Here is a 25145-nt window from a genome sequence, read left to right as displayed (position 1 = left end):
CTAGAATCAGAAGGACCCAAGGTCAAATGCAGCCTCAGACACTGACTGGTCGTGTGACCTTGGGAAAGACAGGTAAGCCTACTGGCCTCAGTTTCCTCATATGTTAAATGAGCTGGAGAAGGAAATGGCAAACCATTCCAGTAATGGAGTCATGAAGACTCGGACAGGACTGAATAACAACAATACTTGTGTGTGTGTGTGTGTGTGTGTGTGTGTGTGTGTGTGTGTGTGTGTAAAATGTAAATACATAAGTATAAATGTATGTATATATTTTGGGTGTGTGTATAAAAATCTAATGGCTTTTTCTCAGTCCTCATACTTGTTTTGACTCCTCTACTGCCTTAGATCATCCTCTTCTTTATGCTTTCTTCTCTCTAGGTTGTAGTGATACTGCTCTCTCCTAGTTTTCCTTCTACCTGTCCCACAGATTCTTCTCAGTCTCCTTTGTTGGATGGACATGTTTATTGACTTGCCAACGGCTTAAAACTAAACTGAGACTTTTGGAACACCCTGTATAATACATTTTTGCTAGGTGAAAAAAACTATTACAAAAATAGAACTATATCATTCCTATAAAGAAACAAGAAACAATCTTATCTAAAGCACGGGTGTGGAAAAAAAATTATCTAGGTAAAGAAGGTACCTAGCTCATTTTATTATTCCTCAATTTTTCTTCAGCTTCTGCCATCTAATAAAAGCTGGGGTTCTCTTACAGCTTAAATATACAGTTCTTAAAAAGCAACAATGAAGTTTGAAGTTCTGCTGTTTCTCAGTTGGTTAACAGGAATTTGATGACTACTGCTAGAAGCTGTAGGCCCCCTGGTGTTAACTCTGAATTTCAACTGTCATGTTTAAATCTTTTTCTCTTTGGTATTGAGTTTCACTTTTCTAATTAATGGCTGGTAAAGGAAAAATACGCTTCAGTAAAAGCAAAATGCTATTCTTGGCCGCCACTTCCCACTTTTTTTGTCTCAAAAGATAAAAATATAGCAACTGCCCAACAGCCTGTCCTGTCATTTACCTTAGTTCTCCAATCAAAGAAATGGGCAAAAAATATAGGATGTCTTTTGTCCCTCTAAAGTTTCCACTTACATAGATCTTTTGCCTGTTCTGTGGTTTTCAGGTCTACATTAATGATTCTTTTTTTTTTTCCTACACAACAAGAAGGTGAATACTGATCCCTTCTGCCAGGAAATCTTAACTCTTAATGAAAAATATTCTTATTTACAGTTTTTTCAAAGTATTTTTTTCTTCAATGTGATGGAGTAACATTCTTTAAATAGATATGGATGACAGCTTTTACAACAAATTAACTGAACCTCAAATGACTCAATGGCGTACAAGTGGCTGTAGGAAACAGTTAAATCTCATCTCTGCATATCTTAAATATCCATCTGCATATCCTATAGCACTAAAGACCAAAACATAGCACAAAAGACTACTACGTTATTTAGGAAATATGCCTAAGCAACTAAAGAAGCAGTTTCTCACTGTTTTAGTAAGAAGAAGATGGAAGTCTTTACAAGGTATTAAAGGCAATATCAGAGAGTTCTTATCTCTGATTAATCCCTAATCTGATTAATTTGGGTTACTGGAAGCTCCTGGTACCCAAGAGAGAGGAAAAGTAAGAGATTCATTTTTCCTTGTTTCTCTCTCTTTCTAGGGTAACACCTTCTATTTTTAAAGTGAAATATATGCTAAAAGAAACATATTACACAACTACAAACTTCAACATTTGTTTTAAACTGAATCAATCATGGTGTGTGAGACTTTCAAAATGTTAAAACTTATTAAGAACAATGTCAACATATTTTATTGTCCATTATTCTTGCAACCCAATTCACTGACAAAATTAACAAAAAGCCTTAAAAGTCTGCAATATATTTTACTATATTGTTACAAATTGAAGGTGTGCAGAAAGAAAAGAAAACAAAACTAATACCTAAACTGATTTTTAAAGGCTATTTTACAATCACCTCATGTTTAAGGTCAACCTTGGTTGACTCTTCAGAGTCTATTCTTTTAGGAGTTAAATGAATTCTAAAGGTTAGTTCTTGTGAGAAACTGAAATTTCATTTTTTAAAAATAGTTATGTTACTTGTTTTCTTAAGCACTACCATTTAATACTGCTTACAGGGCTTTTTGGAGTCATTTTCAATTGGTTTCTCCATTTGTTTCTTCTTTAGGTATGTCACTTTTTCTACCAAGTAAAGCAGCCTTCCTCTAATTGTTAAATCACTATTTCCATCCAGAGCTCCATCTTCATCCAGTTCAATTCCTAAAATATAAAAGCCAGAAGAGAAATACAAATAAGATACCTTTTGCAAACAGAAACCAGCTGCAGACCTCTCTCTCTATATTCGGCAGAAATGATTTTCATCAGCATGGAACATAGCTGTCACTCATGACTAGGGTTATGATCAAAACTTTAGTGTAGGGAATATTCACTTATGATACTTTCCCACTGTGAAATCATATTAGCAGCTATATCTTTGCCTCTTTAGGATATAATACCTATTAGCCCAGAGTTACAGAGAAAATGAAAGTCAGGCAGGAGATCCTACAATTATTCTAGTATACTCTTCAACCATATGAACTGGTGTTACTGGTGCCACGTTTAATGATTCTCTGCCAATCCAGACTCGACCCTTTCCCCATATCCTGGCAGCTCTTCACCCCTACCTACAAAGAGCCCAGAACCTTCTGGCTCCTCAAGGCTCCAATTTTGTCTATTCCTCTCCAATCTTCAAAATTATCCTTCCCATCTCCTCTCTACCAATCAACATTTGCCTTTCAGTACTTCAGTTGATTTCAGGTAGGTGTTAGTAAGAAAGCAGTCTGATTATTCAATTTAAAAAATTCTCAATAAAGGATCCATGAATGATAGTCTAAAAATCTAGGGTACATTTTAATTTTAAAAGAGGAACTAGGTAAATAAAATGAATCTTTAATTATTGGAAAATATGTGGCAGGTGTTTTAGAAGAGGTTCCTCTCAATACTCCTTAGCTCCTGCACTCCATTTCACCCCCAGCAACTAAGAATAGTAGTCAGCTATTTTGCACGCCATTTCTAAAAGGTTTATGGATACGTATGGAAACAAACTGAATGAAATACTGACTGTTTTCAATATGCTGAAGAATATGTTTTACGGAAATTCATTTACAGAAATTCATTCTGGTAGAAATAATGTTACAGTTTCTAGGATAGCCCATAAAAGCCTATTTTTTTTCATAATAGGACTCAGCTATAGTATTAAGAGCGCTATAAAATCTAACCTCAATTTATAGCAACCTTTCAGGGGGAAAAACTAATTCCAAGTTTTAACTTGACATCACAGAAACACATCTCCCCTAATGCAACCTTAAAAATAGAATAATAGGCATTACTGTATCCCACACAGGGTTACATCAGCAGCTGTAGAACTCATGCTCATGTAGCACGTAGCAGTAGGGGTGGGGAACAGAACAGAGGAGAATTAATGGTCTAGAATGGATTGTTGAATGCATACACATACAACAATATGTAGCAAACAGTAGGCAGTAAGTCTGTCTTACACATATAAAGTCAGTGCTATCTATTTCTTAAATTTTCCACTATTAATAAGTTACCAATCTGTATCAATGGAGGGAGTTTTCATATAAAGAATTTCCCAACCTAATAACATCACAGGTCTGGACAAAAAATATTGTTCCAAATCCCATGAGAGATAATTGTGTAATACTGAGAAAAAAGGTAAGAGAGTAAAGTGTGAATATCCAATATTCTCATCATAAAAAAAAAATTTACAAAACAAGTTCTAGTAATGAATCCCAAATGTAGATGAAATACAATTATGATGTTAGCTATCTATACTTTGGGATTACTTCTAATAATCTTGATGGTCAGTGTATTGTACTGAGCTTCTAAAAACTGTTTAGGAAAAGTTACGATGTAATTTCACAACAAAATTCAAAATTTTAAAGCAAAAGCATGGTGAATTAAAATAATGACCTTTGAAAATATTAGGTTATGTATAAAGAAAAAAATCTGAGTGAATTATCTGGCCAGTTAAGCTATTACAGTGTTCCTAATTAAAAATAGTAATTGAAAGAAAATATTCATGTATTTCTCACTAAATTGTATGTACCATTAGAATTGTAAAAATTATTAATTTTGAAATCAGTTTTATGTAAATTGATGCCATTAGTAATGGGTTTGTTTTTTTCAATCACTTCCAAAGACTTCACTATGACAATTCTGATAAATTTTTTTGTTTCAAGTGAACTATAACCTTGAAAAAGAATCAATAATTAAACTACAGCATTTTCAGAGTGACTTGAATAATGGATACATGAAAGAAAAGGGGATATTTAGTCTAAAAAAGAAGGACACAAGAAGTGTTTCAAAATATACAAAGTACTTTTATTTATAAATAGGATTAGACTTCTCTGGACCAAACAATGCCAGTCAGAGAAAAGCATACTTGAGCTCAGTATCAGAAACAATTCTCTTATAGTTAAATATGTTCAAAATTAAATGTATTGTCTTGCTTTGGGAATATTAAGCTCCTCCTGCTAAAAGCAATGAGAAGTAAAAAGTTGGGTGACCATTGGTCAGAGCTAGCCTATGTGGCAGATTAGACTAGCAAACCATTAAGGTCTCTTTAAACAATCTACGACTCAGTGAATCAGTGCCTTTATTTTTTATTTGTGAAATAAAATAAATATATTATTTATTTTATATATATATATAAAATATAAATATATTATTTATGAAATGATATACTTCTCATTTTACCATATTTCTCGTCTAGATAATTACTTTGGGATTTAAATATCACTAGAATAACATGTGTCTTGGATTGCTTGAACCTGGTTTCCAATCTTCTGGCAGATGTTTAGTGAAGCCCCAAAAAGATTTTATATGTTAAATCAAATGATACAATAGTATCTTTTCATCTAGATCTGAGTGAGCATCATTCAAATAAAATAAAAATCTCTACACTTGCACATGTCTACTTCTTAAGAAAAAGAAATTTTTGACAATTGATCTACCTGTTTTTTTTTCCCCTAACAGAACTGAAGAATTTAAAGTAACTGTGAAAAGTTGCATGGTCTGTCCCTCTCTTAAACCAGGTTAGAAACCACATCCCACTTTCAACAATATTTATTCATTTATTCATTCAACAAGCAATTAAGTGCCAAATCTGTGTTAGGTACTAGAGTACAAAGAAAACATTACCACAATGTGTCATCAAATCTTCATGGAAGTCTAAGAGTTGGTCCCTAATGTCTTCTGGACATGGACATTCATTTTTCTCATCCTTAAAATTTAGGAGCATATTGATCTGACAGAAAGAAAGATAAAAGAAAAAAAAAGTGAAAAGAGAGAACAATCTCTTTAGGTATTTTAGAATAGATGTGAGGAAAGAAGCTTCAAAGGAAAATCATGGAAATATCTTCTGACTTGGTAAAGGATTGAGAGTTTTCAAAATATGTTGCATATACAACTTAATTCTTGCCTACTTGGTTATTATCAAAGGAATGCCAACCAGTGAAAAAGATAACAGGCTCAAATTATTTTAAAGTTTCATAATACTGAAGAGTGCTCATACAGCATTAGCTTTCTTTTTCCCTAATTCCAATCTGCTAAAGTCATTTGAACTTTTAGAATATTTAACCTCAGTAATATTACCAAGGGGCAGCTAGGTGGCACAGTGGATAGAGCACTGGACTGGGAATCAGGAACACTCAGGTTCCTGAGTTCAAATACTCCTCAGACACTTACTAGATGTGTGACCCTGAACAAGTAACTTAACCCTGCTTGCCTCTGTCCTTCATCTGTAAAATGAGCCAGAGAAGAAAATGGCAAACCACTCCAGTATTTTTGCCAAGAAAATCCCAAATGGGGTCACGAAGAGTTAAACACAACTGAAACAACTCAACGACAACAACATAACCAAATGTGATTTACGTTTCATTGTACCTCCTCTTATATCAACAGGATGAATTAATCTTCATTGACTCCTGTTGCAAAGTTGTGCACAAAATTTCTCTGCAAGATTAAATAAGGACTTTAAAGTAATTTGTGTTCATAACAAGTAAGGCCTCAAAAAGGCAAGCACTGCATGAACACAACACTGTTACCCCAAAGAAAAAAGTAATGTGAAGAAATCATTACATTACATAGAGTAAAATATGTGGTTTGATTCCTCATGACATAAATCTGAATGAACTATACCTAGGATAGAAAAGAGGAATTTTCATTTCAGCTGGCTGGATTGTACCTGCTCTTGGGGTGGAGATCGAAATTCCTTTGTTTTCCTAGCTGTTAATGCTGCAGACATGTTTAAGGCTTGCATAACTTCATTATATCGAAAACGTTGATTATCTTGAAGCTTAGCTACAAAATCATCGGAGAAGGCAACAATGGCTTCTATTCTGTGCCGTACCTGGCAATCACAGAGGTACTGAAGTAGAAGACACATCTGAAAAGACAAGCAAGACAGATCATCACATTTAATTCTTCCTTCATAAAGATTAAAACTGTTCCATGGAGCATATACATAACTGAAGTGTGTATATGTATGTGTGTGTGTAATTACATGTATGTGTGCATACATATGTAACTATATATACATATATAAAACTATATACCCACATATTACAGCCCACATAGGGTAGACATCTGCCTATTCATAGACTGATGCTGTCCAAGTTCAGAAAACTATTTAGTGTCATTCAACAGCGATTGTGGTATCAATATATGGAAGGAGCTCTTTAAGAAAAATATCATATGGTCTCTGGAGATGGAAACAGAACAAAATTATGAACTCTGCAGAAGGTACTTGTAATACATTAAGACAAAACTTTGGTGTAATGATTTTTACACATATTTGTGCAAAACAAATTTGTGCCATTTAAAAGTCACATACCACTGGGAATGGAAAGATATATCCTATCTTTATGTATTTCTAACTAACTAACATATCTAGTAATAATTTTTTCCAAAGCTAAAGAAGAAAAAAGGAAATTATTAATAAGAGAGAATAACTAAAAATACATTTTGTCATCTTCCTGATGCCTTTTCCCAAAAAACAATAAGGAAGAAACCTTGACAGTTTTATTTAGAGCATCAGAGAAGGTAAAAGTTCCTCTCTCTGTCCCCTTATTGATGAAATTAAAGGTTAACATCACTATTTGCCTATTTCAGATGTGATACCATCTTGCATATGGGCAATCAACATATGAACTTAACTTCTAGGACCAAATATACAATTTTCTTTTTACCATTTAAATCCCTTCATAATCTGGCCCAAATCCACTTTTTCCAGCCCTGAAACATATTACTTGCCTTGATATATACTACAGTCCAGCTAAACTGGTCTTCTTACTTTGTGTGTCATATATTCTACACTCCACCTCCCATCTAGGTATTCTGGGGCAGCCAATGCAAAGGTCTATGATTGGACCTTTGCTCGGGCTATCCCTCCATACCAAGTATTTATTCTCTCCTCAACCTACACCTATTCCCTAGTTCCCTTCAAGGCTCAGCTCAGATATCACCTTCTATATGAAGTCTTTCCTGATTCCGCAATCACTAGTGTCTTTTTCCAAAATTACTTTGTATTTACTTTGTATGTATATTTTTATACCTCTATATGTATATGCATTTTTTCCTACCTAGACAGTAAGCTACTTGAGGGCAGAGTCTGTTTCACTTTTGTCTTTGTTTCCACAGTGCCTGGCATAGAATTGGTGCTATACATAAACACACACACACACGTATACACACACACAAGATTTCAAATATCAGAATTTGGCAATGCATTACAAGTGAGGGTTAAAATAAAAATTCTAAATCATACAGGGAGAATTACAGGGAAATTTTCCTAAATTTCCTAAATTCCATAAAATTACCTGCAATTTAACAGGCTCAGGAAGTTTCATTTGAAGCAATCCTTCCTTGGGTATCTTTTTTCCTTTGGTTTCTTCTTCACCTCCTCCTTCCAGCACTGGGTCTTCAGTGTTAAGTTCCTTCTCCAGCACCTCACTTTCTTCCTCCTGATTGGCAGCTTCTTTAAACACACTGGGCTCAATCAGCTGCAAAATGTGTTTCAAGTCCTCATTATTAAAGATCCCCATGATTAGTAGGGTATAGAAAAGTTTAATGAGAGGTACAAAGAGGAATTCAGTGGTCCCCCCTACGGGGTCCCGAGCATGGAGGCTGCCCTCCTTAACAGCCTCTGTCAGCATCTGTATGGTCTTGGATTTTAAGATGTCCAGCGGGAACTCAGGGCTATATTGGTAGTACTCGTTACTAATGCTTACAAAACTGGGAGATGAAAACTGCATCCTTGGCCTCAGGGAAGTGCTGAGGCCTATCCCTGGGAGGCCATGCTTTTTGTTCTCATCAGGGAAAAGGGTGATACTCTTTGTCTCATCTGTCATGGGGACAATGAATTCACTGTTCATCATCAGCCTGGCTGTAGCATAGGAGCTAAGGTGAATGTCGATCAGCAGGTCATAATAGCCTGTGCGCAACAGGCCTGGCATGTACTTGTTCTCAATGGCATAGAGAAGCTGGGGTTCATCCACATGGCTGCATAAGGCATGGGCCACCCTGTTGTTCCCAAGAGCGCAGACAGCTGAGTACAAGCGGAGGGTATGATAGTGAAACTTCAACAATTCTTCTTGTTCCGTCAATTCTAATATATCTACAGACCTGCAAAAGATTATGAGCATTAGCAACAAGCTTAAAGAAAAATATTAAAAATCCTGCATGAGAGAAAAAAATGGGGAACAGTAGATATAAAGTTATTTAGATAGATATTAATATAGTTTCAGTATCAACAACTGAGGCCACTAATTTTAATAAGCAATGGAAATCCAAAGTTTTAAAAATATATATTAAACAGTATTTATTCACATTATAAAAGATGCATTTTTTACAAAAGGAAACAGCCCAGGTGCCATTTAAATAAGGTCATCTTCTCACTAATTAGAGATATGCTATCACTGACATTTGAATAGTTATTTGTACATGTGCCATACCCATTTCCCTGCTAAACTTCAACCTCCATGAGGGTGGAGTCTACATCTTAGCCAATCCTCATATTTTTCCTAGTGAATAGTGTTCTTCACACAATAGGCACTTTACAAAATGTTTGCTGAATTAAATTTTAAAAATGCATCTGAAGATAGTTAAAGCATAAATTTAGTCAATGTCTACTCTAAGCCCTTTTGGGAGCCAGACTTATGGAAGTAAATCTGCATCTTCTTTATTACAGCATATCTATTACACATGTCCAAACGGAATCTTTGCTCTTCATGCAGAACTCATCCGAATACTACATGGTTCTTTTTGAAAAACCAAAAACTGAGTTGATAGACTCTGAGCTTCTAAACCTCGAGGGCTTTATCACACTATACAAGAAGCAACTCAATTCATTATAAAAACAATCATTATTAAAGTTTCAATTTTATGAACTGAATTATTAAACAAAATACATATGAGGTAGCAACATAGGGCTGGGGAAAGACACTCTGATTTTCATAGCAAAGGGAAACCCCAAGACAAGAAACCTCCTTTCCTAATAGGTGTCAGCATCTTCTTTGTCATTTGTATCAGAGAGGGGCCTAGAGCACTGAGAGGTTTAGTCATTTGTCCAGGATCACATAGACTATATTTCCCAGAGGCAGGAAGATATATCTGTGACTTCTGCTTCTGCCATATCAAAAATATTTGACTATAATTAAATACACATACACAGACATTAACACTTACCCCAAACTGAAAGAATCATGAGAATTTCAGAGCTGAAGAGTAGAAGTGTTACTATTCGAAACAAGAGAGCATCAATAATGTACCTGACTCCAGCAAGAGTGTATGTAAACCTCCAGAGATAATTACTTAATACAAGGGTGGACTCATGTGGCAATTGTACTTCTAAAAAAAGTTTTATGATGTAAAACCTCAAAAGGAGACCACCAGTTCTAAAGTTATCAAAAATGAGATTATCTCCCCCAGTTGCTCAAGCAAAGGAAAACAGACATGTACTACTTCACATCTTTTCAATCCTAAGTCTTCACCCAGAGTGTGTCTCTTCTATTATAGGGAGTACTTGTATATTTTATATATGTTGTTAGAAATATTATAGATAAAATGATGGCAATCATTTTCTGAGTCTCCAGCACAGTTAATAAATGTATGTTACATTGAATTTAAACAAACTGAATTTTTTCACTAAGCATTTGACTGGAAAAATCAAATTCAAATTTGACTGAAAGAAAAGAGTCTCTTACCAAACGTAATTAAGGGTGTTTGTTTTATTTTATTTTGTTTTGCTTTTTATAACAACCTATTTTTCCTGGAAAAGTCCAAGGCTCTTATATAAAAAACCAACCAAACAAAAACAACCTGTTCTCCTCTGGGATGTGAAGGGACATGAACTGCAAAGGATCCACACACTGCACCAGCCAGCCTTGGCGTTCACTGATTCGGGAAACATCCACTTTCAGAAACTGGTTTGGCATCCTGCTCCAAAGAACATGTGTGAGAAACTGCACATGGAGACGTGGAGGGCACTGTGGGATGGGGTTTTTATGTTCACTCTTGAATAATCCAGCTGACAGTGGCATTACATTCTGAGAAAAGCAAAGTGGAAGAAAAGACCATTCACAATAATTCTGCAATCTAATAGCAGCTGACATTTACATAACATTTAATATTCTACAAAGAACCTTTTTCATGACACTTTTAAGTTGGTAATGCATCCATTATTATCTTTCTTTTGAAAGTGGGTCAAGTGGCACTCAGGTTAAATATCTGACTAGAGACACATGTTGTGACAGATGTCAGTCATCTTTAAGTCACGTCTGGCTCTTCATAGCTCCACTTGATATCTTCTTGGCAAAGATACTAGAGTGGGTTTGCCATTTCTTTCTCTAGCTCATTTTACAGATGAGGAAATTGATTTAAGTGACTTGCTCAGGGTGACACAGATAGCAAGTGTTGAGGCCAGATTTGAACTCAGTAAGATGAGCCTTCCTGACTCCAGGCCTGGTACACTACACATCATGCCACCGAGCTGCCTGCTTGTGACAGAACTGGGGCTCAAATCCTATTAGATTATAAGTTCTTCGAGGGCAGAAGCCATAAATTTTTATCTTTGTTTTTATAACAAACATTAATTTAATTGAATATAGAAAATGATCCTCAATTTTAAAATTAATTTATTTTGATTTATCAACCATCACTTCCATAAATTTTTGAGTTTTAAATTTTTCTCCCCCTCCCTCCTGACCCCCCTCCCCAAGACAGCATGCAATCTGATATAGGCTATACATACACATTTCTATCACACATATTTTCACATTAGTGATGTTGTAAGGAAGGATTAGAACCAATAGGAGGAACCACCAGAAAGAGGAAACAAAACACAACAGAAGAAAAAAAATAGCAAATAGTATGCTTCAATCTGCATTCAAACTCCATAGTTCTTTCTTTGGGTGTGGATAGCATTTTCCATCATGAGACCTTTGGAGATGTCTTAGATTCTTGTATTGCTGAAAAAGGTTAAGTCTATCAATATTAGTCATTGCACAACGTGGCTGTTACTATGTACAACCTTCTCCTTCTTCTGCTATTTCACTCAGCATCAGACCATACAAGTCCTTCCAGGTTTTTCTGAAGTCAGCCTGTTCATCATTTCTTATAGCACAAGAGTATTGCATTACATTCATATGCCACAACTTGTTCAGCTATTCCCCAACTGATGGGCATCCTCTCAATTTCCAATTCTTTGCCACCACAAAAAAAGCTGCTATAAATATTTTTGTACATGTGGGTTCTTTTCCCATTTGTATGATTTCTTTGGGGTATAGCCCTAGAAGTGCTATTGCTAGGTCAAAGGGTATGCATATTTTTATAGCCCTTTGGGCATAGTTCCAAACTGCTCTTCAAAATAGTTGGGTCATTTCACAACTCTACCAACAATGTGTTAGTGTTCCAATTTTCCCACTTCTTCTCCAACATTTATCATTTTCCTGTTTTGTCATGTTGGCCAATCTGATAGGTGTGATGTGGTACCTCAGAGCTGTTTTGATTTGCATTTCTCTAATCAATAGTGATTTAGAGCATTTTTTCATATGACTATAGATGGCTTTAATTTCTTCATCTGAAAACTGCCTGTTCATATCCTTTGACCATTTATCAATTGGAGAATGACTTGTATTCTTATAAATTTTACTTTATTCTCTAAATATTTTAGAAATGAGGCCCTTATCAGAGAGACTGGTTGTAAAACTTCTTTCTTAATTTTCTTTCCTTCTAATCTTGGTTGCATTGGCTTTGTTTGTGCAAAAACTTTTCAATTTAATGTAATCAAAGTTATCCATTCTGCATTTCATAATGTTCTCTATCTCCTGTTTGGTCACGAATTCTTCTGTTCTTCATAGATCTGATAGGTAAACTTTTCTTTGCTCTCCCAGTTTGCTTACAGTATCAGCCTTTATATCTAAATCATGAACCCATATTGGCTTTATTTTGGTATATGGAATGAGATTTTAATCTATCTATGCCTAGTTTCTGCCATATTCTTTTCCAGTTTTCCCAGCAGTTTTCTATCAAAGAGTGAGTCCTTATCCCAGAAGCTGGGGTCTTCGGATTTATCAAAGAATAGATTACTATAGTCATTGACTACTGTAGTGTCTTGAATACTTAACCTATTCCACTGAAATAATTCTCAATTTTGATGGGTTTTTGTTTGGCTGAGTCTCAGAAGAAAGAAATAGAAACCAAAGGTAGAACCTATAGAGAAGGATATTAGACATTGATGTTAGGAAAAAAAAACTTCTTAAGAAGTTCAAAGGTGCAATATGATGTCTCAATAGGTTCTAAGTTTCCTATAACTGGAAGTCTTCTAGCAAGGAGATAAATCAACCAACAAGTATTTACCAAGCACCTATTAACCTGGCATCATGCCTTCAAACATAATGCACAATGGAAAAGAGACTACAGTGGGGAGATAAGGTAAGAAAAGCAATTAGGAGGCTATTGTAATAATCTAGATGAGATATGAAGAAAGTCTGAAATAAAGTGATAGTTATAGGAGTAGAGAAAAAGGATAGGTAATGAAAGATGTTTTAGAAGTAGAAGCAGAAAAATCATTGGACAAGGATGATGCCTTAGTTAAGAACCTAAGAGACTGAAAGAATGATGGTACTTTGGAAGAGGGTTAGCTTTGGGGTGAAAATAATGAGTTCAGTTTTCAATAGTCTGAATTTGTGATATCTTCAGGACATCTAGTTTGAAATGTCCTATCAGCAATTAGTCATGTGGGACTGGCATTCAGGGGGAAAAGACTAGATATATAGATCTGCACCATCTACATCAGGATAGTAATGTTCTTTTATGTTTTCTACAGAGACACTGGTTTATTAAAGTTATGGTAAAAAGTAATAACGCCTCTGGAGTTCTTGACTCACTTTGCTACCCTTAGGCTCCTTCAGCTTCCTCAGGCCTTGACCTGGGACTAGGGCTTCCATTCACTGGTGACATTTTGGCCTTTGTCCATGAGGGGATGGCTGTGGTGGCAGCCTCAGACCCATATTTCCTCTTTCCATTCAGACTTTTCCTTATTTGACCCTGACAGTCTGACACTGGGTTCTTTAAGGCCCTATTCACTACTAACTAAGGTTTCTGCAACTCCTCTTATCAGTCACTGTGTCAGCGTCAGCAGCCTGATCCTCACGGCACTGTGAGGCCAGACATAGGCTGGCCCCATGCCATTGACCCCAGGCGATGGCTGATGCTCATTTGGCTTTTTCTTCCTTTTCCTCCTCTTCTTCTCTGTGCTTGTAGCATAAAGCGTTTCCTCACTGCCCTCAGGCTGACGTAGCTCCCTCTTGGGTCTTCCGACACTTATCTTCTTGATGTTGAGTGAGAAGCCTATGCCCTACTTCTGGCCCCTTAGTGGCTGCCTCCTCTTTGCTTTGAGAAACTCTGACATTCTCTTCCTTATGAAGGTGTATATCCAGTAGTTCAGGAGCTCCTGCATTATGTCCTACAGCCCACGTTTCACCACTGACTACAGGTCAGGTACCACAGAATATTTCTTTTTGGTAAGGAACAAGAAGAAAGACCATCAGCATAGCCAGCTGCTTTTCCAGTCAACACAGTTGTCCAGGAAATTCACACAACTACAGGGCAAAATTGATTGCCTTAGAGATGTCTTGCCTCTTCAGGATGCAGGCCAATTCGGGAACTACTCCAGGAATAGCAGGAACAAGGCAGTGTCCAGCAGGTAGAAGAACATGTAGTTGCCAGGAAAAAATCAGGAGGATCTCATTCTCCGCTATTTACTTACAGAAGAGATCAAAGGCCCCTTCCTAAAGTGCTATGTGGAAAAATCAGACTGAGGGCAGGCAGTCCCCTCTCCTTCTTCACAGCCTTTTCTGTGACAATTAAACTTTCACCAAACTGGAGGTTGTCTTCTTGCTGACCAAGTAGGGAATATCCTCAGCTTTTTGGGCTGTAAGATTCCTAGAAATTTCTATAAGTGCATGAGCAGAAGCTACAGCAGCTTGGGAGTAATAAGGCCAAAGTGAGATTGGCCTGGAAGACGCAGAACAGAAACCACTCAAACACAGACTCCACGATCTCTGAAAGGACATGCACTAGGATCCAGCAAGGCAGGCCCTGAAGGTGGTTTGGGTGCTAAGCCAGGCTCAGAAGAAGCTAGATGGCCTCCAGCAGCACCAGACTAGAAGAGAACCAAGACTCCGAAGTTCCCAAAGGCAAAATTCCTAAACATTCCTCATTTGTTTGTTCTTCCACAGGTCATGTTTTTCTACTTGCAACATCTGGTTCAGCACCAGGTAAAAGTTCAGCATTGCTGTCTCTCAGGTGACTTCCAGATCTTAGATAAGTATATTGTAGTTCATCCCCACCTTCTGATCTTCTCTGCCTCCATAATGGGCAGTTTTATTTATATTTTAAAATAAGTTTTGTTTTAAATTTAAATAAATAAAATAAGTTTCAGCAAATAATCCTCCCAGATTGACTGGCACAATGAGAACATTATTAAGCCATAAGGTCTAAGTTGACGGCTGCTACACTCATTATTTAGTTCTAACTTTTCCCACTTGACTGGTACCACTACCGCAACAAAGTGGCTGGCGAGAGTTTAGGGGGTCGAGTGTATAGTCTGTTATCTGATTTTGACAGTGGCGCACTGTGTTTCTGTTTGAAGTGGAATTTGTGAACAGTTGCACAGCTTGAAAGTATTTTTTAATTCTGTCTGCTTAACAGTCCATCGAGTCAAAGAAGACCAAGAGAATGCTGAAGGAAGAAAACAGATTTTTTTAATGAGGATTGGGAACTGCAATATTGTCTTGTTTCTGCTAAAGATAAGATGGTTTGCTGCAATACCAGCATTAAAGAAATTCAATGCTCATCAGCATTACAACACTCATAAGGACCATAAAGATGTTAAATTAGAGGGAGAGGCACGAAAGGGTGTATTATAGAAATTAAAAGATGAAAAGCAAAAGCAAAGACAATTCCTTCAAACAGCAATAGGACATGGAAATAATGCCACTGAAGCAACTTATAAAGTAGCTTACCTATTCGGGAAAAAAGGGAAGCTATGCAGTGATGGAGAAATTGTGAAAGAATGAATTGTCCAAGTTGTAGGACGCTTAGACCCCAATAACATTTCAAAGTTCAAACAACTGCCTCTTTCAAGGAGAACCATAACTAATCAGCAACATGAATTAGCCTTCAACTTAACAGAACAATGTCATGCAATACTTCAAACGGAAAATATATATTATTCAATCACTTTGGATAAATCAACTGATGCTACTGACTCAGCACATGTTTTATATTTAATTCAGGTCATAACAGAAGATTTTCTTTACTATGAAGAGTTACTTGCTTTTGGCACTCTTGCGAACAGAACACAGGGAAAAGATATCTTCAACAACTTCCAAGATAAATGTTGTGAAGTGGGACTGAATTTGGTAAATTCAGTGAGTATATGTACAGACGGTGCACCTTCCACGACAGGAAAACATGAAGCGTTTATTGCACAGATAAAAAAGTGTTAACAGATCTAGATGCTCTCATTTCTTTTCACTGTATCTTGCATCAGCAAAATCTCTGTGTTAAAACTACTATTTTAAGTGATACTTTGCAACAAGTTATAAGTATTGTTAACTATATTTGTGCAAACAGAACAAGGCATTGTCAGTTTTGTAACATGCTAAAACTGAATGTTGAAGTGTGCAGTGTAGATTTGCCATATCATTCTAAAGTATGTTGGCTATCACAGGGTCAGGTGTTAGCTAAAATTTTATCTCTGAGAGACCAGATAGTTAAATTTTATGAAGAACAGAATCAGCAATGTGAATTAATGAAAGAAGATGTCTATAGGAATTCTGCATTTCTGTATGATATCCTGTCAAATAAAAATGATCTGAATATTTCTTTGCAAGGTAAAACTAAGTTTATATATGATATGTGGAGAAAAAAATCCAAGCATTTTGGAAAAAAAAGCTATCTTTTTTCAAAACACTTCTTCAAAAGGAAATTTCAGATGAACATTTTCCCCAGTGAGCAAAGGACAGTGATGAGCAGAATGATATATGTGAATCATCTGAAGAATATGCAGCTATTATAGACTTGTTAACTGGAGAATACAGTGAAAGGTTCACTGACTGAGAATCATGACATCACACTCAAATTAGCATTTCAACCTTAGCTAGTTGTATCACCAAAGCATCTAAAGAACTATAAAGGGAATTGATTGAGATCTCAGTAGATGACATTTTAAAGTCATTGTTTGATGCTAAGAAAGAATCAATTGAAATACGGAAAAATGTAGTGTCCTTGGCATGTCCACGGCAAATGCCATGTCCTTGGCAACATGCCTGAAAAATGCCTTCTTGCTTTTCAACCACTTATTGCTGCGAATCTACATTCTTCTACCCAACCCAAATCAAGACATCGTTAGGGTCACAAATGACTGATATCCATCCAGAGGATCAACTGAAACTGTGGACCTCCATCCTGCAACCAAATATTCAAATGCTTCCCAAAAAAAAAAAACAGGCACAACAGTCATTTAAAGGTTAGTGAACTTTAAAATTAACAGTTTTCATTTTTGGAAATTATTAAGTACATAAATTAAGTTAGATTTTTTCAAAATAATGTACATTTTTAAGCATATCTAATCGAAGATCCTTGAATACAGACTTATTTGATTATAGGTAAATATTAATGAGGCCTTCCAACCCAAAAAAGTTTCCCCACCTCTGGTCAAGGGCATCCCTACTGATTCTTGGAATAAATGTTATTACATCTTTATGTCATTTTTTTTCAATTTGTACTTTTGTGTAAGTTTTATGATGTTCATAATTATTAGCACAATAGTAATGTAAATAATTTAAAAATAAATAACAAAGGTAAATGGTTAAAAATTTCAAATTGATAAGAATGTATGATGAAAAAAGTTTAGAACCCACTACTCCAGACTTCAGTCACCAGAATAGGCTACTAGTTTATACTAGCAAAGATAAAAAGTTCCTGTAAAATATGGATAATAATATCATCTACTTCAGGGGTTGTTGTGAGGATCAGTCAGTCAACAAGTATTCATTAAGTACTTATTAGGTACAAGTACTGTACTAAGTGGTAAGGATACACAGAGAGGAAAAAACATTATCCCTGCTTTAAACAAGCTTACATTCTAATGCGGAAGTCAATCTACCAATAGTCAATGTATATAAGATATAAGTACTTGGAAGGGACTAGTACTAGAAGGACTTGGAAAGGCCTCCTGCAGAAAGCAGGATATAACTTGAGTCTTAAAAGAAGCCAGGGAAGTTAGAAATCAAAGGTGAAGAAGGAAGCCATTCCAGGAATGGGAAACAGTCAGTGAAAAGGAAAGGAGTTGGGAAATGGAGTATTGTATGAAAAGAATGTCAAATAGGCCAGGGTAACTCAATCATGGACAGTGGAGAGGGAAATAAAGTATAAAAAGATTAGAAAGGAAGGACAGGGCCAGGTTATCAAGGACTTTAAATGCAAACAGAGGATATTATATTTTAACTCAGAGGTAATAAGAAATTACTGAGGTTTACTGGATAGGGGGGTGACATGGTAAGATTAGCACTTCAGAAAAATCATTTTGGTAGCCAAGTGGAGAACAGGTTAGAAAAGTTAAAGACTTGAGGTAGAACCACCAATAAGAAGGCTATTGCAAAAGTTTAAGCAAAAGTTGGTAAGGGCCTGAACTAGGAGGGTGGCTGTGTGAATTGAAAGAAGAGGACACAGGGGCAGCTAGGTGGCACAGTGCACAGAGCTCTGGCCTTGGAGTCAGGAGGACCTGAGTTCAAATCCGTACTCAGACACTTGACACTTACTAGCTGTGTGACCCTGGGCAAGTCACGTAACCCTGACTGCTTCACCCAAAAAAAAAAAAAAGAAGAAGAAGAAGAAGGCATAAATGAAAAGGTAAAAACAAAAAGATTAGATAATGCAGATCCCAAAAATCTTAATGCAATTTTAATCTATTAAAGCTTATTGGATATATGGTGTGATTCCAAATGAGGAATTCAGGATGACATTGAAATTGTAAATCCAAGTGACTGGGAAGATGATGGTACTCTTGATGGTAATAGGAAACTTGAGAAGAGAGGAGGATTTGAGGGAAAAGATAACAAGTACTGTTTTAGAACAATTAAGTTTGAGATGCCTATGAGATATACAAATTGAGATGTCCAAAAGGCAGTTGGTGATACAGGTAAATAGAGACATAATTCACATAAACAAAAGCTCATGGGGAGGAGAGGTGAAGGAAGGGAAAGAGGTCTTCAATTATTTTTTAGGAGTGTAAAGGGGTAGTGAGACAAAAAAGTTTGAGAACTGTTGCCTTCATGTATGCATTCAGGAGCTGACGGGCTCATGAAATAGAGGGTCTATAGAGGGAGACACTGACAGTTTGCTATACCCAATGCTAATAAAATACCCAAGTCTACTAGATAAGACAGTTGGTTGTGAATCTCATTAAAAAATAAAAAGAAGCTCCCTTACTTACCTTTATCCTTCCTAACTCGAACTGGAAAACATTAGGGCTTGTAGCTTGTGCAAAAACTGCAGGAAATAATTTTGTACTTGGCTCGACCTAAAATAATAAATAAATTTAAGAACTAAAAAACAGCAAGAAATTCTAAGATAATATATTTTTGGAATTACTAAGGAATAAATCATAGCAAGTAACTGCATAATTGTCCCTCATACTTTTGAGTGTCTTTCAAAAATAGCTGTAGAGTGCATTTTTATTTATTATGAGTTTGTTTCCTGGGGTTTTACAGCACATTTTCCTTCAAAACCTCAAGACATAATTCTCATTAAAACTTAAATCAATAGGCAGAATTAACGCATTTTAAAAAATTATTCAAATCTGCTTTATAAAGACAATTTCACTAACATCAACATCTTTCAAAATGAGTATTTTCCTTTAATGGAACAAACATTCCATAAAAGCCCTAAAAGTGTGATGTCAGCAAGGAAATAGGTACCTGGTAATATGTGCTCAGTTCCTTGCCATTTGCAGTAAAGGTAAGCAACCCACTGGCGGCATCCACTACACAGCCGATCTCCAATCCATTATTGTTGCGTCCTTGCCCAGGGCTCATGCTCTCACCCGCACACACCATATAGCAGTTGCTGCGTTTGATGCTGAATTTCAAAAGACATTTAATCTATGTACATCCACAGATACAGCAAACATGTACATCTTGCACACTAAACCTAAATTATGCTGCGCAAGCAACAAGCGCATGCTGTAATGGGATAGGTGCATAATGGACCTGATTCTGTGGTTCTGAGCAAAACTTGTTGACTTCAGTGGGAATTCTGAATCAGGTCTTATACTCTTCTAAGTTTCATACCTAATAGGGACAGGTCAACAAGTTTGAAAAGTAAGAATTGACCTGCACCTTCCCTCAAAAAACTCAAACCAAACTATTTTTTTCTGAGGTTCAAAAAAGTTTAACTATACATAAATAACAAGTATAATAACTTTTATTTTCATGCCCTTTCCTCCTTGTTCTGAGTCAAGAAGTATTTCTTTCTACATACTATCAAAAAGACTGCTTTATTATGTTAGTGGGTAAGCCATCAAATATTCAAGATCAACGAAATTTGGCTACACATCAAAATCCCTCTATAGTCAACTCCCAGTCACCTGTAATATGGGATGTGCTTTGCAAAGATATAAAAAAAAATCCAGTGACAACAATGAAAAAACTGATTTTAGCCATTAGTTTTAACATTTTGCCCACCATTAGCCAGAGATGGTAATAAGCAATAAAGCTGACTTCTTTCCCTTCTTCTGCTACTCTCTGGTGCAAGCAGAGCAAAACAGCCAAAAGTAAGGCAGGAGGAGGGAGAGGAGTTAAAATGAAATGCTTAGATAATCAACAAATTAGATAATAGGCCTCTGAATAATCAAGAGTTGACTGTCTCTCTGTGTGCCACCTATATAAGACTGTCTCCCCAATAACTTCTACATCTCCAATCCCCCTCCTCCCATCACACACATCAAAATCATCTCTCCCACTCAGCAGGCCTATCCTTACAATAGCTATTTTCTTATCATAGGAAACTCATTAAATGGTCGCCATCTCTGAAAGCCAAAGGTTTCTCCTGAGAAATCTACTAGAAGTTTGCTGCTCCTGCTCCCATACTAAAGCAAGGCATTCCTTCAGAATTGCACTAATCCCACAACTTTTCAAGCTCTTTCATATGACGGCAGGGATTAAGTTCCCCATTAACTGAAAATGACATTGGGAGGTACAGGAAAGAAGCAACACTATGGAGAGCTCTTTCCAAGAAAACCTGCCCCAGCAGACCAGAGAGGACGGATGGGCACAGAAGTGGATGGGAATGGTTAGATCTTCTCTTGTTTTATTCTGCAAGGAAGATAAAGACTTCTTCACTTTTTTGAAGGTTTGGTTTGAGTTTGATTCATTTTTACAAATGGAAAAAAATATGGCACAGAAAGATTAAGTGACTTACCCAAAGCCACACAGCGAGTCAATGGCAAAGCTGAGAAAAGAACCCACTACTCCTCAGTCTCCATTCAAATTCTAGCCACCTACTCTAAACTATTATCCCACATTTTCTCCACATTCTTCTCCCCACCAGGACTGACCATTTCCCAAGATGCATGTCAAACTAACCCTAAATATTTAATAATCACTCATCACAAATACCTAAAATTATGAATATAAATTTTTTTGTTACCTCCCACCCCATTGTCAATCAAGTACAAAGCCACTTGAAAATACAATTATTACCCACGGCAGATAAATGTTCTCTGATTTAACAATATTATTTTCTTTAGATTCGAAATCTTGACTTGTGGGAAAGGGTACCAAAAGGGACACAGATATGAACAGCCAGGTTAAATTGTTTCTATTCAATGACTATTACCTTGGACATTAGATTCAAGAGATAACTGTACGAATTCACCAACACATGCAAAATTTACACTAAATTTTATTCAATTCAAATAAAAGTAAAAGAAACCAACCTTTCATGTACTTTTCCTTTTTCATCTCCCAGAGTAACTGTTACTGTCCGAACTCTGTCCAAGTCAAAGACTGTGTCATACTGATGGAAATCTGATGTAATCCAGCCTACCCAAACATTAGCAGGTTCTTGTCCAGGAAAAATTCTCACAGAATAATAATACTGTAAAAATATTAAGAATAAATTATCAGAAAGATAATTGGTTTACAAAATGGTTTACGACAATACATTAGTTTTAGTCTCGACTTTTGATCTGCCTAAAAACAATTCATTTCTTTTGTTAAAGTTTGCCTAACCTGATGAAGGTACTTTAGCAACAGAGTAATAATTTCACAAAATAATATATGTATGATAAATCAGAAATAATGAAAGAGGAAAAGACTTATATCCAAGGAAATATGCTAAATTATTTGTGGCCTTTTTTTTCATTCTCAAGTATAATGAATTTGGAATATAATCATTATTCCACTTTGCCTGCAAGCCTCTGAAACCTTCAAACCTGAACAAATGTATTCTTCCTTGAGGGTGATTTTAGAGTACAATTTTCAGTTCTTTTGAATATATTTTCCTTTTCTTAACTCAGCAATTAAATATTTCACTGCTTAAAAATACAAGAAATTGTTCCAATCTTGAGATTTTTTTTTAAAGTATGTAAGAATCTAAATCAGATACAGGGATATTACAACTGATACTGTTTTTCCATTTTGGGGTTTAGAACAGGGAAGTCAAGACAAATACACTGGCAGGGGAAAAGTGGCCCTTGACTAAATATGAAAAACTATAACACTTCATTCCCATTTTTCTACCACCTCATCAACTGCTTATCTGTCTTTTACTGGCTCCTTGTCCTCTTCAATTCAATTCAATTCAAATAAAAATATATCTATTAAGTTCCTACTACATGCATGTATTAGAAATATAAAGGTCAAAATGTTCCTTAAATGTGGATGTCTTCTTAGGATTTGTCCTTTGCTCTCTACTTTTCTCTCTTATTTCTCTCCCTTGGGGATCTCACTCCTTCTCATGGTAAAAATATTCATTTCTATGCAGATGACTTTCAAATCACTATTTCCATCCCCCGACTTTGCCCCAGAAATCTAGTCCCATATTTCCAGCTCTTTGTTCAATGTCTTCCTGGGAATTCAAACTCAACATGCCCCAAACTTAACTTCATCATCTTTGCCCAAAAGACTGCTAATTCCCCAGAATTTCTCTGTTTTTGTTGATGACATTACTGATTCAGGCTCATCACCTTGGAGCTATCTTTGACCTTTTTTCCCTTGCCATACTTTATATATCTAATCAGCTGCCAAATCCTGTAGCTTCTTCCTAGTTAATATCTTCATATTTACTCCTTCCTATTTATTTCCACAGCAAACTACCTAATTCAGACCCAGAAGCCTAAGTGAGATTTCTCAGGTAAAGGACCAAGCTGAAGAATACTAGAGATTACATGTACCTCTGAAAATCAAGTAGTATTGTATAATTTTCCAAATAAATCATGTGATAAAACCTGAACAGTCTCATTTTCTCCTGAAAATCTTTTCCCAAATAGAAATCTCACTATATCATATTTGCTTTCCCCCTTGGTGAGACAAATCCACATGCTACAAAAAGTGACGCTTAAAACTTTATTCTTAAAATAGAAAAAAAAAACCTGAGTAATCATTTAAAAAAATTACTGAAATTTGAGGAAGCAAAATGTGCAACACAGTAACTAACAAATATAAATTTAAGGAAAAAATAAAAACGGCAAAAGATAGCAACTTCATACCGTAGAGGTCTGCATCAAGTAATCATAATCATCCCTGTCATCTGCAAGAACATCTTCAGTGAGTCTTGCAGAATGGCTTGTGCTATAATCTGGTTTTGTCCGTCTCAGCATAAACCTGGAAAGCGTTAAAGGACTGAGGAATGAACATAGTCACACAGTACTGGCTTGTACAAGAAAAAGATGGAATATCCACTTTTCATGTAACCTACAAAACATTACATTTGGCCCAGATAATTACATCACCCATACCATTATCCAAAGTTTTATCTTTGTCACTGAAATTCTTGGTGGAAAATCATCACCGTATTGTCTTAAAAGATTTCCGACATTATGGTATCAGCTACAGTTAAACTGGAAATATAAAAACAATTATTTAAATGGATGCACTTTAGGTTTCAATCAAGACTAATGATAGTCATATCTTCTTGAGGGAAAACATCCCTCTGATACAAATTAAGGACTGTGTGACTTTGGACAGATCAGTTCAACTCTCTGAGCCTCAGTTTCTTTATTTTTAAATTGAGAATAATAAAAATTTCTCAATCATAATAATTCTCAAAAATAATAATTTCTACCTAATAGTTTTTAGGAATATGTTAAGGGAAATGCTTTACAACATTAAAATTCTATACAAAATATGAGTTATCATTAGATTCAAATGATATATATATATATATAAAATGCTTTTACAAAACTTAAAATGCTATATATAATTTACTGTTGTTATTAAAAGAATGTGCATTAACTTAAATGTGAATAAGCTATTAGACTGGAAAACCCCTTAAGTTCTTCTGTAACCTCCCCTCCCTCACAAAGACTGACTACATAGCTAAAATCACACTTTAAGTGTTAATGACCTTTGTTTCAGACGAGAAGGTTTCTCCTGAGCATAATCTTTGTGATTATTGAACTCTGGTTTTGTGGCTTCTTTTTCTTTTTCTACCCTGTCAGGCACCAAATGACCATGAGCTGTCTTCATTAGAACTTCAAAATCTGAATCCGCATCATAATCCTCCAAGTCATTCTTCGGGCCAAATAGGCTGTTGCCTGGTAGCCCTCCTGCAGCAGTTTTGGAGAACACTTCTGCACACTCAATAGGCATGCTTAGGCGGTAAAACATGATATCTGTGCTGCTGTTCTGTGAACTGAAAGATTTCTGAGTAACCTTTAAACATGGAGAGCTGTCTATAGTGCCGTCTATCCTGGTCACCTAACAAGTGAAAATAACAATAATTTAAATCACATCTTTTCTTTCTTTTTAAAGATTAAAATGCATTTTTGCACTTTCCAATCCTCACAAACTGCTTAAACTTTAAATTATTTTTCTAAAGGATACAGGTACAAAACAGAGAGCACTGAGATCCCATTGGGCACAAGAGGGCAGAGTGGACCTCACTTAGGAATTCCCTCCTCTGCATTGATCCCATAGGGATCCTCCTTTCCTTCCCCTTAACTTCAATGCCAATCCCCCTTCTCTTTTCCCCTTTTCTCCTCCTGTTTAATGCTAGATCCACATGCTCACGCTCAGAAAAGGGAATCCAGAGTGCCTGTTCCTTTATAGCACTAAAACCTACGCCCAACTTTCCCAGCAGTTTAGATTCTGGGCCCTTCTAGCTCCCCAGTTCCAGGGTTGACATGACTGCTCATACTGTATTGATGAGTAGGGTACTACCAACTACAAACTTTCCAGTAAGATGGAAGATGACCATGCCACACAATCTATACTGCCCCTGTGTTCTCCAGACCACTTGGTCTGAACATTCACCCTACTGCTGGACCCTCTAGAAT

The 25145-nt window shown here is 36.1% G+C and overlaps 1 protein-coding gene across 1 annotated transcript in view; it reads right to left on the bottom strand.

The window, feature by feature from the left end:
- Positions 1-25145, bottom strand: part of LOC114049459 (ryanodine receptor 2) — an 811539-nt gene that overhangs the window by 287525 nt on the left and 498869 nt on the right. Inside the window, exons 31-40 of the mRNA XM_027870708.1 lie at positions 24215-24567; positions 23358-23472; positions 21585-21745; positions 19567-19726; positions 19083-19169; positions 10400-10626; positions 7900-8704; positions 6267-6467; positions 5222-5327; positions 2135-2278 (exon numbers count right to left, since the gene is read on the bottom strand). Of these exons, the coding sequence (XP_027726509.1) occupies positions 2135-2278; positions 5222-5327; positions 6267-6467; positions 7900-8704; positions 10400-10626; positions 19083-19169; positions 19567-19726; positions 21585-21745; positions 23358-23472; positions 24215-24567 (2359 nt within the window). The remainder of the gene's footprint in view (positions 1-2134; positions 2279-5221; positions 5328-6266; positions 6468-7899; positions 8705-10399; positions 10627-19082; positions 19170-19566; positions 19727-21584; positions 21746-23357; positions 23473-24214; positions 24568-25145) is intronic.

The sequence above is a fragment of the Vombatus ursinus genome, unplaced genomic scaffold (assembly GCF_900497805.2).
Source record: "Vombatus ursinus unplaced genomic scaffold, bare-nosed wombat genome assembly UNPS02014798.1, whole genome shotgun sequence".
Classification (NCBI taxonomy): Eukaryota; Metazoa; Chordata; class Mammalia; order Diprotodontia; family Vombatidae; genus Vombatus; species Vombatus ursinus.
The sequence above is the reverse complement of the archived record's forward strand: the minus strand, read 5'-3'. Positions and strand labels throughout refer to the sequence as shown.